This window comes from Colossoma macropomum, unplaced genomic scaffold (genome assembly GCF_904425465.1).
Source record: "Colossoma macropomum unplaced genomic scaffold, Colossoma_macropomum, whole genome shotgun sequence".
Taxonomy (NCBI): Eukaryota; Metazoa; Chordata; class Actinopteri; order Characiformes; family Serrasalmidae; genus Colossoma; species Colossoma macropomum.
Window position 1 is genome coordinate 33,243,651 of NW_023494787.1, and position 17,828 is coordinate 33,261,478.

The 17,828-nt window shown below is 39.4% G+C and overlaps 1 protein-coding gene across 6 annotated transcripts in view; it reads left to right on the plus strand.

Moving 5' to 3' along the window:
* The first annotated feature begins 747 nt into the window (after positions 1–747).
* LOC118805891 (RNA binding protein fox-1 homolog 3-like) overlaps positions 748–17,828 on the plus strand; it is a 39,080-nt gene continuing 21,999 nt past the window's right edge. For 2 of the 6 annotated variants that reach the window (XM_036567038.1, XM_036567037.1), the window contains exons 1-6: positions 1,077–1,458; positions 2,613–2,876; positions 11,837–12,007; positions 13,602–13,757; positions 14,851–14,904; positions 15,404–15,496. In XM_036567038.1, the coding sequence (XP_036422931.1) occupies positions 2,640–2,876; positions 11,837–12,007; positions 13,602–13,757; positions 14,851–14,904; positions 15,404–15,496 (711 nt within the window). In that variant the 5' untranslated portion in view covers positions 1,077–1,458; positions 2,613–2,639. Of the gene's footprint in view, positions 1,459–2,612; positions 2,877–11,836; positions 12,008–13,601; positions 13,758–14,850; positions 14,905–15,403; positions 15,497–17,828 lie in introns of all 6 variants that reach the window. The other 4 variants (XM_036567039.1, XM_036567041.1, XM_036567035.1 and 1 more) reach the window with 4 other exon arrangements.

The following is a 17,828-nucleotide window of genomic DNA, read 5'->3' on the forward strand; positions in this document are numbered from 1 at the left end:
ACACAATCAACTACTAAATTATGCAAAATATTTTAAAGAATGGGTGGAATTCCCCTTTAAGTCAAGACTTCCTCTGTGTTTTCACTCTAGCGCCACCAGAAGTTGTGCGGACACCAGAGGAAAACAGCAGGATATTTAATGCGTTATATAGGAATTCCGCCTTTTCTGGAAATTCCGGAAATTTTCAAAATTTCCACATATCACATCAAAACATGCTGAAGTGATTTAGTGATTTAGTTTTCTTAATTTTGAAAAATTGGTGGAATTCCCCTTTAAATGAGGTATGGAGCGTTTTTTGGTTGGCCCTGTCTATCAATTGTTTCTGTGGACCTTGAATTATTTAAATGAAATTCCATTCTATAATAAAGCCCTACCTATTCTGAATTATGTCTCCTACTTTATATTGAATTCCCTCCCTTTCTACATCAAAGCCACTCTCGTTATGTATTAAACCCCAGCGTGCTCTGCACCTGACTCCTCCCACTATATATTAAACCCCTCTCTTTCTGTATGAGAGCCCTTTTATTGCTCTTATTCAGCATCAAATCCCCATTTACTCTGCATCAGAGCGCCACCCCTCAACAATGACCTTTCCTTATCTGTATCAAAGCCCCTCCTGCTTTAACATTAACCCCTCCTGATCTGTATTAAAGCCCATCCTCCTGAACATTAACCCCTGTTGGTCCATTTTAAAGCCCCTCCCTTCAACATTAACCCCTCCTGATCTATATTAATGCACCCCGCCCCGAATATTAACCCCTCCCGATCTGTATTAAAGCCCCACCCCTCAACACTAACCTGTCCTGGTCTGTTTTAAAGCCCCTCCTCTTTCACAGCCTATCCTGAGTTTACAGTGTGAAGCAGAAAAAACAAATGGCACATTTTAGATGAATTAACTGATCATTATTCGCTGACACTAAGTGTGTGGAGAAAGACTGGTAGTGGGAACAAACGACACACAGCCTGAGAGAAAAACAGACTGTATAACACAGATAGTCTGTTACTCTCACCTCAGTCTTTCTGACCTATAATGAGGGCAGTGATGGAGACACAAACTCAACAGCTCAGAGGACAGAGAGCAGGAGGAGGAGAAGGAGAGAGAGAAAAAGGAGGGGAGAGGAGGGTCATGGTGAAGGAGGAGGAGTGTATGTTTAGAGTCTCTGGGCTGCTAGGCTCGTTTCACTCACACTGCAGAAATAAAGAGACAAACGGATCAACCAATAAAACAAGTAAAGCACTTTCAAACACACTTAATGCACCCAAATCACTGAATGTACGTAAAAGAGCGAATATTGCGAGGATCCAGCGCAGTTTTCAGCTGCAGCAGCAGCAAAGGGGGAATGGAGCTAATTAGCCGGAGACAAGCGGACTGCCTTTATTCTCCGATTTAAACACGTCCACACAGCGGGATTACAGCATGGGATTTTACTGTTTTACCGCTGGGAGAGGCTAACGCAGGTATGCGATGTGTTCTTTTGTGATCTTTTTTTTAACTGCTCAACTTTTGATCAGAATCCCAGTGTTAAAAGAATAACAGGAGCCTTGTTAGCATTGCAGGGTTTTACTGCAGGGAAATAACATCCACAAAGAGGGACAGAAAAAAGACGCAGAAGACAAGGCCTGAACGTGTGAGGTACAAATAAATGATAATGATGCTGCTGTATCTTGTATATCCTCCGCTAAACCTGAACGTTTGGATCCCCTAAATGCTCTGTAGATTTCTGTCTCTCATCGCCCTTGAGCTTTTTTCTGCTTTGTTCAGGGCACCGTTTTGTTTTTTTAGACATGAACTAAAGACATTGAAGTCCACCTGTAATTAGGCTCAGGCTTCTGATCGCTCATTAACTCCATAGGCCTAAAGCCCTCTAATCTGGTTTAAGATGCGTCGTTTTTGCCTTCTCGTTTTATTCCTCGTATTTCGGCCGTTGCAGTGGCCGTGGTTCAGGGGTAGGAGGGTTTTAAGGGATATTTGACCCATATGATAGTATAAGGGATGTGAGGGGAATGTGCTGAACGCTAAACTAAACAGACATTAGGGACAACAGAATCAGGAGTCAGGCTGGTGTTAGGAGAGAGCAGGTTAGGCTAAGGTTAACCACACTATGGCATGCTGAGTCAGGGCGTATGGACACACATAAACCCAGAATTAGAGGTAAAATGGACCCAGGTTTATGAGTAAACTAAACCCATAGTTAGGGGTAAAATAGACCCAGAGTTAAGGTACAATAAAATCAGGATTAAGTTAAAATAATTGAGTTAGAGGAAAACCGTCTTGGGATTAGGGGTAAAATAAACCCAGGGCTCTGGTAAAATAGTCCCAGATTTGAAGATAAAATAGACACAGGGTTAGGGATTACATAAACCTAGGTTTAGGGGGTTAAATAGATTTAGGGTTAGGGATAAACATAGTGATATCATAATTACAAATGTAATATTCATTATTTTATCTTAATTGTTATATCTTTATACACACATACTTATATATGTTAACTCAGTGTATAGATATAAATGTTTATATGTACTTGAGACTGTACATGTATTTTATTCTTTGCCTGTATGCTATACTTATCTTACATTTGGTATCAGTGAAGTTTATCTTTTGTTATAAACAGACGGTTCAACCGTGTCCTTCAGTGTTAATGTCGACGGACGTAGCTGCTGTAATGCTGCCGGTTAGCCGGGGGATGGTGGATGTTGACCCTGCAGCTGCTGGACACACAACCAGCCCTGTTGGAGCAATACGAGGGCTGAAGAGAGGTGACCCGGAGCCAGACACACATAAACACACTCTTGTGCACGCACCAGCTGCTGGGGCCGAGATGGCTGGGGCGGAGTGTAAACGGCCAAGGATGGATGGAGCCGGAGAAATCGGACACGTAAGGAGAAAGAGTGACCGCTGTGGAAGTGTGTGTGTGTGTGCGTGCATGTGTGTGTACAGGTAATGCAGTGGTGTGTTACCTGCAGTGCACTTTAAGTCCATTCACAGTCAGTTTTATTCATTATAAGCAAACACGGATGCTGAACGCATTGTATGTGTCTCAGCTTCAAGAAAAATCTCGACCAAACATGCCAGCATAGCTAAAAAGCATGGTTTTAATTACAAATGGTAAATTTCCATCCCAAATATTTTTTATGAAAAATGTTTTAATACTTAAAAAATTTGTCAATATGGGCTTTGGGAACAGAAATTGTCAGTAGTATTTTATAGATATCTGCAAACCTTTTTTAATTCGACTTCAGCAGAAACATTTATTTAGTGTCATGACAGATTACCAGATTTTACGACAAACACAAACAGCATGGCTAGGCTGAGGAGGAGACGAGAGTGTTTTTAAAAAGATTGCTGCCAGTTTTCAGTTCTTAAAGAGGGAGAGTGCCAGAAAAGACCACAGCCTTTCTAAATGGAAAGTGTACAAATTTTGTATGACAGAGAACATAATCTCATGTGTAATGGCTCCTTGGGGGGATAAATAATAATAATAATAATAATAATAATAATAATAATAATAGTAAATACATAAAATAGTAACATAAACAAAATTTCCTCAGCAGTGGGTTGTGGCGAAAACAGGGGAGGGACACAAGTTCACATACATGAGAGTTGACAACAGTTTTTGTTGGAAGTGACTTCATAACGTAAAACATTTTTATTGCCAAAATGTCAGTTTGATGCAAACAAGCTGCTGGAAAGGAAAAATCGCATCTATTAAAAAATGCTTCCATTTTATTGCTTGCAGGTTATACGGAAAGTCCATTGAAGCTATTTTGAGCAGTGTTGTGGTAGTTTTCTACAGAAACAACTGCTTGGGTGTGTGTGTGTGTGAGCGTGTGTAGTTGGCAATGTCTGTGTTTTTTTTTATTTTTTTTTATTGGTTGGTTCTTCTTACACACACAGATGTGGAGCTAGACCTGCTCATGTTCTTATCTGTCCAATTACACATGGTTTGGGTCAGTGAATGACAGAAGCAGCAGTTAAAGAGGGTTGTGTGTGTCCAGTGGTTAAGCTGATGGGTCTGATGGGTCACACAGTGCTGAGGAAGCTGAGTTCAATCAAAGCGATCGATCGCAGAGGTCAGAGCTGGGGGAATAACTGGCTAGAGAGAGAGAGATTCAGGACAGGGGAAAGTACGTTACTTAGAGAGAAAGACTGATGGGGAGAGAACTCCAGTGGTGAATGCTGGACTGACTGTGGAAGTTAAAGCAGTAGTTAAAGCAAATGTTATTGATAAAATGTTTTATGCTGTCATATTAATCGTGAAGTAAATAAATTAAACCAACCTAATACAGTGGTGTGAAAAAGTGTTTGCCCCTTCCTGATTTCTTATTCTTCTGCATGTTTGTCACACTTAAATGTTTCAATTCACCAAACAAATTTAAATATTAGACAGAGATAACACAAGTAAACACAAAATGCAGTTTATAAATGAAGATCTTTATTATTAAGGGAAAAAGAAATCCAAACCTACAGGGCCCTGTGTGAAAAAGCCCCCTAAACCTAATAACTGGTTGGGCCACCCGTAGCAGCAACAACTGCAATCAAGCGTTTGCGATAACTGGCATTGAGTCTTTTACAGTGCTGTGGAGGAATTTTAGCCCACTCATCTTTGCAGAATTGTTGTAATTCAGCCACATTGGAGGGTTTCCGAGCATGAACCGCCTTTTTAAGGTCATGCCACAGCATCTCAATCGGATTCAGGTCAGGACCTTGACTAGGCCACTCCAAAGTCTTAATTTTGTTTTTCTTAAGCCATTCAGAGGTGGACTTGCTGGTGTGTTTTGGATCATTGTCCTGCTGCAGAACCCAAGTGCGCTTCAGCTTGAGGTCACGAACAGATGGCCGGACATTCTCCTTCAGGATTTTTTGGTAGACAGCAGAATTCATGGTTCCATTTACCACAGCAAGTCTTGCAGGTCCTGAAGCAGCAAAACAGACCCAGACCATCACACTACCACCACCATATTTTACTGTTGGTATGATGTTCCTTTTCTGAAATGCTGTGTTACTTCTACGCCAGATGTAATGAGACATACACCTTCCAAAAAGTTCAACTTTTGTCTCGTCAGTCCACAGAGTATTCTCACAAAAGTCTTGGGGATCATCAAGATGTTTTCTGGCAAAACTGTCTCTTTCTTATGGTGGAGTCATGAACACTGACCTTAACTCAGGCAAGTGTGGCCCGCAGTTCTTTGGATGTTGTTATGGGGTCTTTTGTGACCTCTTGGATGAATCGTTGCTGCGCTCTTGGGGTAATTTTGGTCGGCTGGCCACTCCTGGGAAGGTTCACCACTGTTCCATGTTTTCGCCATTTCGATTTCTTTTTCCCTTAATAATAAAGACCTTCATTTATAAACTGCATTTTGTGTTAACTTGTGTTATGTTTGTCTAATATTTAAATTTGTTTGGTGATCTGAAACCTTTAAGTGTGACAAACATGCAAAAGAATAAGAAATCAGGAAGGGGCAAACACTTTTTATCACCACTGTACACTGTTGTTGGACGTTTGGCTGTAATGAGGCAGGGATACAGAGGTCAAAGATCAGGCCATATGCAGAATACTAATTAGTGGATTAGGCCACTGTGCTGTACTGCAGTTTAGCTTGCCAGATAATGGCTAAACTCTCCATGAGCTGAACTGTGTATATTTAGCACTAAAACAGGCAGTCACAAATGCTGAAAGAACTTCACAAAACCAAACTCCAAAAACGCTGTTGTAAATACACTTAAAAAGAACTTGGCGTGGCACCATTAGAAGCCTGTTCCGTACAGGCTTCTAATGAATGAATGACTTGATGATTAGAACCACTCACAACATTATAGTGAATTTGATAATCAGATCTAATGACAGTGATTGTTATTGTGGCTGTATTGATGTTACTGGGTTCATGGAATAAGATCAACAGACCTGATGTCACTTCTGTACATTCATGGAGAATTCAAGACTGGAATTCACTCATGAACTAAACAGATTAATTAGAAAACCTGGCTGATATTGAGGACATATAAATCCTCTGCATTTTGACCCATCTGTGCACCACACACACATTAGTGAATGAACACACACTGGGGGGGAGGGGAGCAGTTGGGCGTTAGGTGTCTTGCTCAAGGGCACTTCAGTCACTTACTATCGGCTCAGGGGATCGAACTAGCAACCTTCCGGTCACAGGGCTGGTTCCCTAACCTCCAGCCCATGACTGCCCATGACTATAGTTAGTTCTCAACTTTCACATATCTTAAGTGCAAATAGACTGCAGAAACAGTCTTAACAGTAATATACAAAACACTAATATAAATATTGTAGTGCTGGCAGTGGAGCTCCCCAGAGCCGAATTTTTTATTATTTATTTTTTTTATTATTTTTTATTAGTTCTCCTCATAAAACAAAAATGTTGTGATTTTTATTCTCATGGTAAAGGTTAAGTATGTATCCATTTTTGTTGTTGTTGTTTTAACTACAACAACATTTTGTGTTCAGACTCATCAATTAAGCCTGGATTACTGTCATATAGTTAAACAAGAGGTTGCTCATACTGGGTTTCCAAGTATCAGTTGGGCTCTAGTAGTTACTGGTTATATTTGGTCAGTTGATCTTGACAGATTTGTACTTTATAGAGCAGGGATGCTCAATCCTGGTCCTGGAGACTTACCACCATGCAGACTTTAGATCCAACACATCTGCTTCTAATATTCAGATGCCTTTGAAGGCCTTCATAACCTCGATCAGGTGTGTTTGATAAAGGTTGGAACTAAACTTTACTGGACTGTAGATCAATAGGGCTGGAATTGGGCACCCCTGTTTTAAACTATTTTAAAATCATTACGTGTTTACTTCTCCTCAAGTATAAAGTGATTTAATTTCTGATTACTTTTAAAAATTTAACTTAAAATACATTTTTAAAGTTTAATGTCATTTTGTTTTTTTTTTTAGTTTAGCTTCTGGACAGCTTCACTAATACACCTTTTGCTTTTGGAGCTTTCGCATTTTATTTTAGACCAAAAGGACCCAAAAAGAGAAAAATAGAATCTAACAAACTTCAGTTCGTATGCCAGTAGGTGCTGCATCAGTAAGTGGTTTATTTTGGAAGATACATTTTACTTGAGTCTTCATTTCACCAGAGTGACAGTACGCAATTGCAGTATGGCTTTAGCCTATTATAACCAGACCTGGCTATAATAACCCATTTTTATTCACGATCAGCAAAGTGTCAACAGCAATCTACGCTATGCTGCGTGTGTGTATGTGTGTGTTAGTGATTAGTTTTGGGCTCCTACCTTTGCCCAGCTGGTGTAATTTATGGCAAAATGTTCTACATTTTTTTAACAAATGGTAGCTCACACACATTCAAGTGTCAGATTTTGGTCTATATACAGACACTCCCAAAGTGCACACTGCAATATGGAATGTCATTAGTACACAAGTCTCTTTAGAATGCCCTGTTTACACACTTTGAACAGGCACAGACACACCTGGCAACACACCAAATGCATACACTGCACATACAGATACGTATATTGGAGAGCAGCACTTCGGATAATGTCATTCTCAACACAGTGACAGTGTATCTCTGCATTAAAAATGAATGTGCATCTGCAAAGGAGATGTTAACACAGACTCCAAAACACACAAGATTGTTTTTTTTGTTGAAATTGAAAGCAGTAGAATTACTGCGTCAGGGGAGTGAAGAGGGAAAAGAACACGCTAAAATAATAATTTAAAAGTCAGAGGTGTTGGGTTGAATTTTGTGAGTATTTTTTGGGTCACGTGATACGTCTTTACATATCAACGTCACATGCACAGACTCAAAAATAAGATCAGGCTCAGTATTTAGGCCTCAAATGCAAAATCAACATCATACTGATGAAGACATGATGACAGTAGTAGATAATTCACTTACATCCTCTGAAGTCAGGTCTTCACCACATGTTGGCTGATTTCTCTTAAAGTACTCTTTCATTATTAAAAGGGATCAGAGTCACTGGATGGCTAACTACCATTATTTTGCTACTGAAAATTATCCCTGATGTGTCTGTTACTTTAGCGATTGTGGTTACATTTATATTAATGGAAGGCTCCATAACTAGTGTTTAAGTATTAGCTAGCTAACTTAAAGTTAAGCTAAACAAAAAGTAGTATTTTAAACAGCATATTGATCGATTTACAGTGTATTGTCATTAGCCCACTTGTTTTTATTTCTAACTGCACAATAGTAGAGCTGATAAGATTTTATTAATTGTTGCTCAGAGTGAGCTTCAAAATCACATAGTCAAATCGCATAATTGGTTGTAAATCATTTCCAATCACAGTGCATTCTGGATGCCTTTTCATTTCAATCGTGAACTGATCACTGAAAACTAGCAGTGTCACAACATGCATTGTGAAAATTTATACAGCTGTTCTAATGGCACAATCTTAAGGGTTAAGAAGTGCCAACAACTGTCTCATTCTGCTGAGGAGCAGTTGCTAATTAACGACTGCTTTGTAGATAACTAAATTTGTATTTTTCTGTTTTTACACAGAAAATGACGTTCAGTGGATATATGACTTTTTCCTCATCGAATGTCATTGATTTCTCATGAAATAAACATCTGAAAGTTTTATTTCCTGTGTGTTTTGCTAAAATAAGTCAAAGTTAAACTAGATCGTTTTGAGAAAGTGGCTTCTTTTAACTGGGGTTTGTAGTAGGCTAAAAGGAAGCCACTACAAGTGATTTGGTGTGATTTTGACTTAATTTTGCTAAATACATGGGAAATATGTTATGCACTGTTTGGAAGTCCCTTAGTGACTAAAGTGACGGTGATCTTCTTTTAAAAACAATTATGTTCAGTGAAATTTAATGTCAGACATTTTTGAAACATATTTAGTTGTAGCTTTTCTGCCTTTCAGGAGTGACAAAATGGAGCTTTGATCAATTATGGACATGTACTTAATGAGAGGAGAATGTTGTGTGTTTTTATGAGGTAAAGTAGAAATGTACTAATGGTTGGCTGCACAGTTACTTGGCCTTTGGTGCTTAGTGGAATGATGCAGTTGTACAGTTATAAAAAAAACATCTGCCAAAAAAGTAGCATCAGATGCACAGTGAGATACAGTTGGTTTTATATTCTTACAATCTGATTGGTTGAGAAGCGTTCTAGGCGTGCTGCAGTGTGTGGTAAGAGCACAGATAGAACGCTTCTCAACCAACTAGATATAAAACCAACTTTACTGCGCTGTGTATCCAGTGCTTTTTTTGGTGGAAGCAATCGCTGATATTAAAGCACATTTGATGTAATATCCAGAGCTTCTTTGTTTTTTGCTCTTTTAAAATTTATTTTGTAGTACTGTTGTGTAAAATAGTAGAACACTTGAGCTTATGTGTTATCATGAATAATATCATGGATTTGATGATTTATAGATCATCAAACCAAACCGGACCTGCAACCAAATCATGCCCTGAAATTTATAATAAAACACTCCCTCTGGTGTTCTGTTGCTTAAATGACAAGGAGAATAGACGTTCTGTTCAATCCAATTTTGTTCAAAATATTGTAAGAATACTTGATCGTGAAACCTGTATTGTGAATCGAACTGAATGGGCTAAATTTGAAAACACCTTTGGTGCAGTTACTTTTTTTTTCTTTCTTTATAGATACAATGTGTCATACAGTATCAGAAGCCACATAAGCAAGTCTGTTTGAGTTAACTACTCAATGTTTAAATCAAACTATTGCTTTAATTCACACTGAATGCACACTATGTCCACTTGACTCACTTTAAACATACTATAGGCGCTGAACACGCCAGGCACATACTGAGGTGTGTGTGTGTGTGTGTGTGTGTGTGCGCGCTTGTGAACAGATGTTAGCTGCATTCTGAAAACACTGAACTTTCTCCTCTGCCCTTACCATCTGCTGACCTCCTGTTATAACGTCTGCCTTCGCGCCCCTTACACACGCAAACACAGTTTTTTATCTCGCCTTTTTGGTCGTTGGTTTATTTGGCTCACTGAAGCATCTTTTGCTGAAATAGAAGGTATAGTGTGTGTGTGTGTGTGTGTGTGTGTGTGTGTGTGTGTGTGTGTGTGTGTGTGTCTGTCTCCACCCCAACCCCCCCCACCCACCTTAAGGAAAAATATAAATCACATTCCTTTGCTGTGACTCATCTCTCTGCTTACTATTCCCCCTATTCTCTCTTACTTGCTCTTTTCTTTCTGGAAACTTAGTTTTGCATCTCTCTTTCTCTTCTTTTTTTTGTCCTTTGTCTGGGTAAAACTCTCTCTCTATCTCTCTCTCTCTACCCCCTTTCCCCCCTCTCATTTGTTCCATGCTGTGAGGTGATTGATTCCAGATGTTGGTAAATTCTTTCTCTTTTTTTCTCCTTACCTCCCCCACTCGTTTTCCTCTTTCCCTCCATTTTCCCTACATAAATGTTCCACTGTTCAGTGTTCTTCAGTGTTCTTTTTTCTGCCCACTCCCAAATAATTTTAGACTAAAAGTACACAATGTAATTTCAGCTTTGAAGTGTTCTGTTTGTGTGTGTCGGTTTATGTGTAAGAATGTGGTGTGTGTTAAGGCTGACTTTAGGAATATTTTGTGTTTCCATGTGACTGGAGTGTATAAAGTCCCTGCAGCCTTGTGCATAAAGTTATACATTTTTTATGCAGAAATCCCAGCCTATTAAATGTATGAGCATGTGTGTGTGTGTGTGTGTGTGTGTGTGTGTGTGTGTGTGTGTGTGCGTGTGCACATTTTTATTGGGTGTGTATGGAAGGTCCCCCCTGGGGGCATGAGGCACGAGGGGCAAGGGGAAAATCAGTTCCAGATGAAACCGGATGTGTAGAGAAAACAAAGAACAGTCTGTTGGGGGATGGAGGGATGAGGAAGTGAGAGAGAGAGAGAGAGAGAGAGAGAGAGAAAGGAGAGAGAAGAAAGATTGGGGAAAGAAGGGATGAGTGGAGAGTGAGTTGAGGGGAAAAAAGAGGAGAGACAATGAGAGATATTGGTGATGAAAGAGTAGAGAGAGACAGAGAAAGGGTTAAGAGAGTGATGAGAGAGTGAAGAGCCGGGATGAAAGAGAAAAACACATTCCTGGTTGGTTTTGTCCTTTTCTAAACTTATGTTCAGTCAGTGTGTGTGTAAGAGTGTGTGAGTGACTGTATGAATGAATGTGAATATGTGTTGTGGATCTTACATGTTGTTGTCCACTCAGGCAGATGCAGCCATATGTTCCCATTACTTAGAAGACTCAGAGACCACAGTGACTCTATAAAGATTTGTAAAGCTCCATGAATCACAGCACATCATTTGCAGAGTTTTATAGAGCAGCACTGCTGTAAAATTCTATAGATCACAGTGGCTATACAAAGATCTATAAAGCTGTATTGATCACAGCAGCTTTGTAAAGCTGTATTCAGCACAGTAGCTCTGTGAAGCCACTTAAATCACAGCAGCTCTATAAAGCTCTATAAATCGCAGTGGCTGTACAAAGCTCTCTATAGAGCTTTATAGAGCAGTCATATTAAGCTCTATAAATCATAGCAGCTCTATAAACGTAAATGATGAAGTTTAAAATAAGCAGTTGCCTCCAGTCAAACCCACAATAACTCTTCTAATTCTCTTTCGCTTAGGTGACAAACTTAGAGAGTAGACCCAGAGTTGAAGAATAAGTCTGCCTTTTGTGTAGTTATGTGTGTGTGTCGTGTTTGACCATGTGCGTACACTCATCCATTGTGAATAAACTGTGTTCAGAGGTGTACAGGGTGTGTGTGAGACTATATCTGGTTTTCAGAGGCTCAGTAGTGAATAGATGTGTGTTAATATTTCATGAAGAAATCTGACACTAACCCAATTCATTCCCAGGATTCTTCAGGTGTACAAGATGGGCAGGTAGCCCCACCCCCCTCGTTCAGCCTGACCTCCTCCCAGAACGGTGTGAGTACTGTGCCGCTGTCAGGGGTAGAGTTTGGAGCACCGGCAGGAGTGGAGCCAAGACCACCAGCCAATGGCAGCACACCCCCCACCAGCACACCTGTAAGAGAATTCACTCTGTGCGTGTGCGTGTGTGTGTGTGTGTGTGTGTGTGTGAGACCATGTCCCACACTAGCTCATACAGGACAAGGCTATATTGGAGCTTCAGTGGTTACTGTGACCAACTATATAGACAAGCCTCAAGAATATATTAATGTCATTTGTTACTACATTGTAATGTGGTAATGTGTATTTTTTTCATCAGTTTGCATACACTATATAGCCAAAAACATGTGGACACTTGACCATCACACCTATGTGAGCTTGTTGGACATCCCATTCCAAAAACAAGTATATCAATGTGGAGTCCCCGCCCCCCCGCGCTTTTGTGGCTAAAACACTCTCCACTGTTCGGACAGTGCTTTCCACAACATTTTGGGTGTGTCTGTGAGAATGTGTGCCCGTTCAGTCAGAAGAGCATTTGTGAAGTCAGGCACTGATATTGGAGGAGAAGGCCTGGCTTGCAGTCAACTTTCAAATTTATCCCAAAGGTATTCAGAGGGGTTGAGTTCTTCCACACTAAACTCATCAAACCATGTCTTTATGGACCTCACCTTGTGCACAGAGGCACAGTCATGCTGGAACAAGAAAAGGCCTTCCCAAAGTTCTTGCATCAAAGTTGGAGGCATATACAGTCAAGTCAATAAGAATTTGGACAATGACACAAATTTTATAACTAAATTTTGTAACTTTTTGCCTCTGTACACCACAATAGATTTTAAATGAAGAAGTCAAGATGTGATTATACTTTAATACTTAATAATGTGATAATACTTTATACTAACAATGTTTTACTATCCGGTGTCGACCAGAGGAGGATGGGTTCCCCTTCTGAGTCTTGGTTTCTCTCAAGGTTTCTTCCTGTTTCTTAGGGAGTTTTTCCTTGCCACTGTTGCCTCTGGCTTGCTCATGGGGGCTTGGACCCGGATTTCTTTCTGTAATGTTGATTTCCTTGTAAAGCTGCTTTGTGACAACACCTGTTGCAAAAAGCGCTATATAAATAAACTTTGCGTGCTTGCTTGCTTGATTGTAGAGTGTAGACCTTCAGCTTTAATTCAAGCTTTCCATTAGTGGTTGGCTTTTTTCATATTAATCTATAATTCATGCATATTATAATTGCATATTATAATTGCACATTTTTTGGGAATCTAGATCAGGCTGCCAAGAGAAATTTCTCTTGAATGTGCTGCCACAACTAAATGTATCTTGAGCTGTATGAAAGTATATGATGAAACAGTGTATGAAAGGTGCTATAAAAGATGATTATTATTATTATTATTATTATTATTATTATTGCTTCTTGCATACAGTTCTTCTTCCTTCTCCTCTTCTTCTTCCTCTTCTTCTTCTTCTTCTTCTTCTTCTTCTTCTTATTATTATTATTATATTGCTTCTTGTGCACAACCAGAGCAGTAGCACAGCTGCATCATGTTTGCCAGCATCTGAGTTAAAGAGCAGTAATAGAGCTTCTATTATCGCGTATTCTTTATGAGCACATGCATTATCCAGACACTAATCCTCTATCCACACTAAAGGCTTGTAATTAAGCCTGCTGTGTGTGTGTGTGTGTGTGGATGTGTACTTTCTCTCTATCCAGCAGGCAGACGGCTCATCTCAGGTTGAGGGTGGGGCTCAGTGCAGTGGGAGTGGCACAGGGGCTGAGGGGCCAGAGTCTAAAATGACACCAAAGCGACTGCATGTGTCTAACATTCCTTTCCGCTTCCGGGATCCGGACCTGCGACAGATGTTTGGGGTAGGCATAAGTCCAAGTTTTTGAGTCTTCAAATAGTATTGAAATCGTAAAAAATGGATAGTAAATTTGAACTTTCGTTAAGAAATTTAACTTGTTTCAAACAATTCTCATATTTACGCCATGTCTGTACTCTGTACTTCACCAGCAGGCAGTGTATAGCCTGTCTTGTGCTCTGGTCAGAGGTCCTTGTCTGTTTACTCAAAAGATGGAAGTATAGAAAAACTAAATGCCACTGTCTAAATGCTACTGTACACAGTATGAGAAGCGTCTGGTAGCAGACATTACAAAGCACAGCTATAGCACAGAAAACGCTAGTAGAAAAGAAGCTCATTTTTTGCGCTGTTCGTATAGATGAAATAAAATTGTCAGCATCATTTAGCAAATTTTTATGTTTGGCATCAGCTACGTAACTCTTCACAAACTCACAGTTTTCCAGCTTCAGGTTTAGTCTTTATTATCATTCCTCAATACAGCTTGTATACTTTGAAATGAAATGTCATTCTTCAGGCCCCATGATGCAACACACAACAGCAGCACATTACACAGGACAGCATAGAGTGCAGATACCCAACAGTGTGAACAGAGTACAGAATAAACAATAAATACTCCAGAGAATAAACATTCAGGGAGTGAATAAACAAGACCATAAATAATCAGGGCAATAAACGCACCAGACAATAAATACACATGACACTAACTAAACTTTCAGGTTTTCAGTTTATTGTTCAGATTTTTTAACCTTTGGCAGTTTACCACTTTCCTTTGTACCACTGAGTTCACTGGATTTAACTGTCAGCTGCTTAAATGTCAATAAAAACTGGAAAAATGAGGGTGTTTAAACCAGTAATGTATATCAGTCCTAAAGTTACACTATCAAAACAGACTCTTTAATTCCAAGGTTGAAAAATGCTAATATAACAATGAATTTGAATTGGTTTTGGGACATAAAGGAAAAAATAAAACACAAGAATATTTACAGTATTTCATTTTTAAATAACGCATCTAAAGCAATGTCTGTTAGAGAACAAAAACACTGAGTGTTCTGACTCAGTGGTAGTCCTAAACAGCTGATCCTGCTTAATTCCTTTTACAGCAATTTGGGAAGATCCTGGATGTGGAGATCATCTTTAATGAGAGAGGATCCAAGGTGAGTTTATATCAGCTGACTCAGCAGACTCTGACAGCCTCAGACAGGCTTAAGGCATAATTTAGCTATTTTCTTTTTAAACTGTGTTCTTGAATGTAACTTTGCTTATGTCAGGTCACCATGGAAAGGGTTTTACATCAACATGCTAATGCTACTGATGATGTAACACTGATTTTAAAGAATTTATAATCGTATGTAGTCGATCAGCCAGGCCATGTTTGGTGTCTGAAAATTGCTTCTTTAGATTGACTTGAGGCTAATGTAGCGAACAAGTAATGAATACTCACACCTCACTAATTAGCAATGTGTATATTACATGCCTCATCATTACTGTTAGCTACCTTGTAAATTTGTAGCTCATGTGCAAAACTAATGAAAGCAAACAAAGCCTATCTTGGCTGCTACAAAGGAAAAAATGGTGGGACATTGATAACTGACTGATCTGTGGCCTTAACATTTTCTTTTAATGCAGGCCGTTGTCATTGTTAAATCTCCACAGGGTTTTGGGTTTGTGACGTTTGAGTCAAATACAGATGCAGAGAAAGCTCGAGAACGCCTCCACGGGACTATGGTGGAGGGGAGGAAGATCGAGGTAGTGATCCTTACTGTGTGCTTCTGTCTCATTCTGCTGATACTCAGATACTCTCTCTCTTTCTCTCTCACACACACACACACAAACACACACACACACACATACTCGTTAGCTATTTGAATATGCACATTTTTAAACAGACAGTAAGTCTTGAACTAGTATAAGAAGTGATTCAGGCTTGATTGATTGTTGTATTTACATATTTTGACACATGTCACTCAACACGCTACCAGCTGACCTGCAGAACGATAACTTCCTACTGTACAAATTTGTCATCTGTTTTTTTTAGTAGTTGTAGTAGTAGTTAGTAGTTGTTGGTAGTTGTAATTTCTTGCTACTAGTGTTCAGCTTGAAAATCAATCATTTGTTTCCCTGTAAAGCCACAGACGTAGAGCTAGAGCCAGTTTATTTGTCCATGCAAGGTGAAATTTTGAGAGCTGCAGTGATTTTAGCATGAATTTTACATTAGACAGTCTGTATACATATGTTGGCAGAGTGTCTGAGGCTGAAACTTACTGAAATACAGCAACAGACTCTTCTGCAATTTAAATCTCACTCCTGTAACTGCAGCATCTGCCACTAGAACCTGTCCTTATCAGCAGGCTACTAACAAAATACTCTGATGTCTCTGATTTTTTTTAATGTGGTAATGATGTCTAGTCTTTCTTGAAAGTGAGACTAGTTGACTAGTAAAAATTAGTAGTTGTGCTTATATGTTTGATAGAACATATGTATGATAGAAATTACTGCCAGATGAGAAGGACAAAAAGCTTAAAGGTTATCAAACTGGCTACCTTGCTAAGGGGTCATCCTTATTTTCCCAGGATTCCCAGGGACCTTTTTTGCTCGGTGAAATTACTAGTAAATAGCCTGTTATTTCCAAGGCCTTCTGTTCCCCCAAGTCCCATGTTCCCTCTTTGTAATTTTGGAAACAGCCCTGTGTTCCCAGGAACATATATTCCTTCACTGACGTTTTCTAGAAGATAACTCTGTGTTCCCATGGCTGCAAAATCTACCCTCAATGTCAGTTCTGTTTTTAACATGTCCTCATCAACTTGCCCTCAGCATTTCTACTCGGAGGAGTCTCTGATGCCATCTTATGGGTTAAAGTATTAGCTCAAGGTACCTATGGAGCAGTGAGGGATTGAATCAACATAAATATAGTCTTCAGGAGCAGAACTAGCCCAGAAATCATTATTTGATGCAACTTACATTGCATTCAATACAATTTCAAATAATCTGTTATACATATCTGGTGAAGAAAGTTTATTATTTTACCAAGCTAGCTAGCTAGGTAGCAAGCTAAATGCTTTACAACTAAGAAAAAAAGAAGGGCAGTTCACTATATTGGCAAAGCAATTATTGGCAGACAAAGGAATTATTCACAAGCTATGCTCTGACTTCTCAAAGAGTCAGTTTGCTTTACAGAGCATGCTTAGTTAGCTATTAGACCCACTGAGTTTAGCCTAGCCAAGGGCTATGCCTTCCTATGGGAAAAATCTGATCTTCGTTGAACCCAGTATGGCCTTTGGTGATCCGAGGACTCTAATCACAGCCTTAGAAACCCTTTCCTAGCTTGGGACAATACTTATACAGATACACTTATCCAGAGGTACTACAGTGCTAATAACAGCAGTGTTGGTTACTTTGCTAGCTAATGTTACTGAAGCATGCTCTTCACAAAATAATAATTCCAAAAATATTGCCATACCAGTAGCTCATTAGCTAAATGGTCTGATGGATTCTCAGTAACCTTAGATTTAGCAAAACTAAAACAGAGAATTCCCTACTGAAGACAGAAACAGCTCAAGCTCTAATATACCAACATCACGCAGACATTCAGTCAACGCATGTGCTTTCTCCTTTCTTTCATTAATTATTTCTTAGCTTTATATTTTATTTTTCAGTGTATATAAAAAACAAGCAATTGAACAAAGCTGCACTTTAATCTCATTACTCATGATGCACATGGCCCTGGTCTAAATTGTGTCCCCTGTTGGCTCAATGCAAAATAGGGATTGCTTGGTACAATCTGGGTATCGCAAACTATGATGGACCTAGCTGTTTCAAAAACGTGTCCTTAGGCCCAATCAAATCGGGTTACACTTTTCTAAAACCCCCCTTTATACATGTGTATGATTTTCCTATGGTACAGTTTTTTTCTTCTGTCTTTCACTGTTTTGGGCAGAAAATCTGGGTGCATAAACACAGTGAGCATGCTTTGAGCTCATTGCATGCTGGGAGATTTGACCTCTGTGCATGCTGGGAAATTGGAGCGTTTTCTGGTGCTTGGTTCAGTTTTATGGCTCTTGTTATGCTGTATATAACTGTA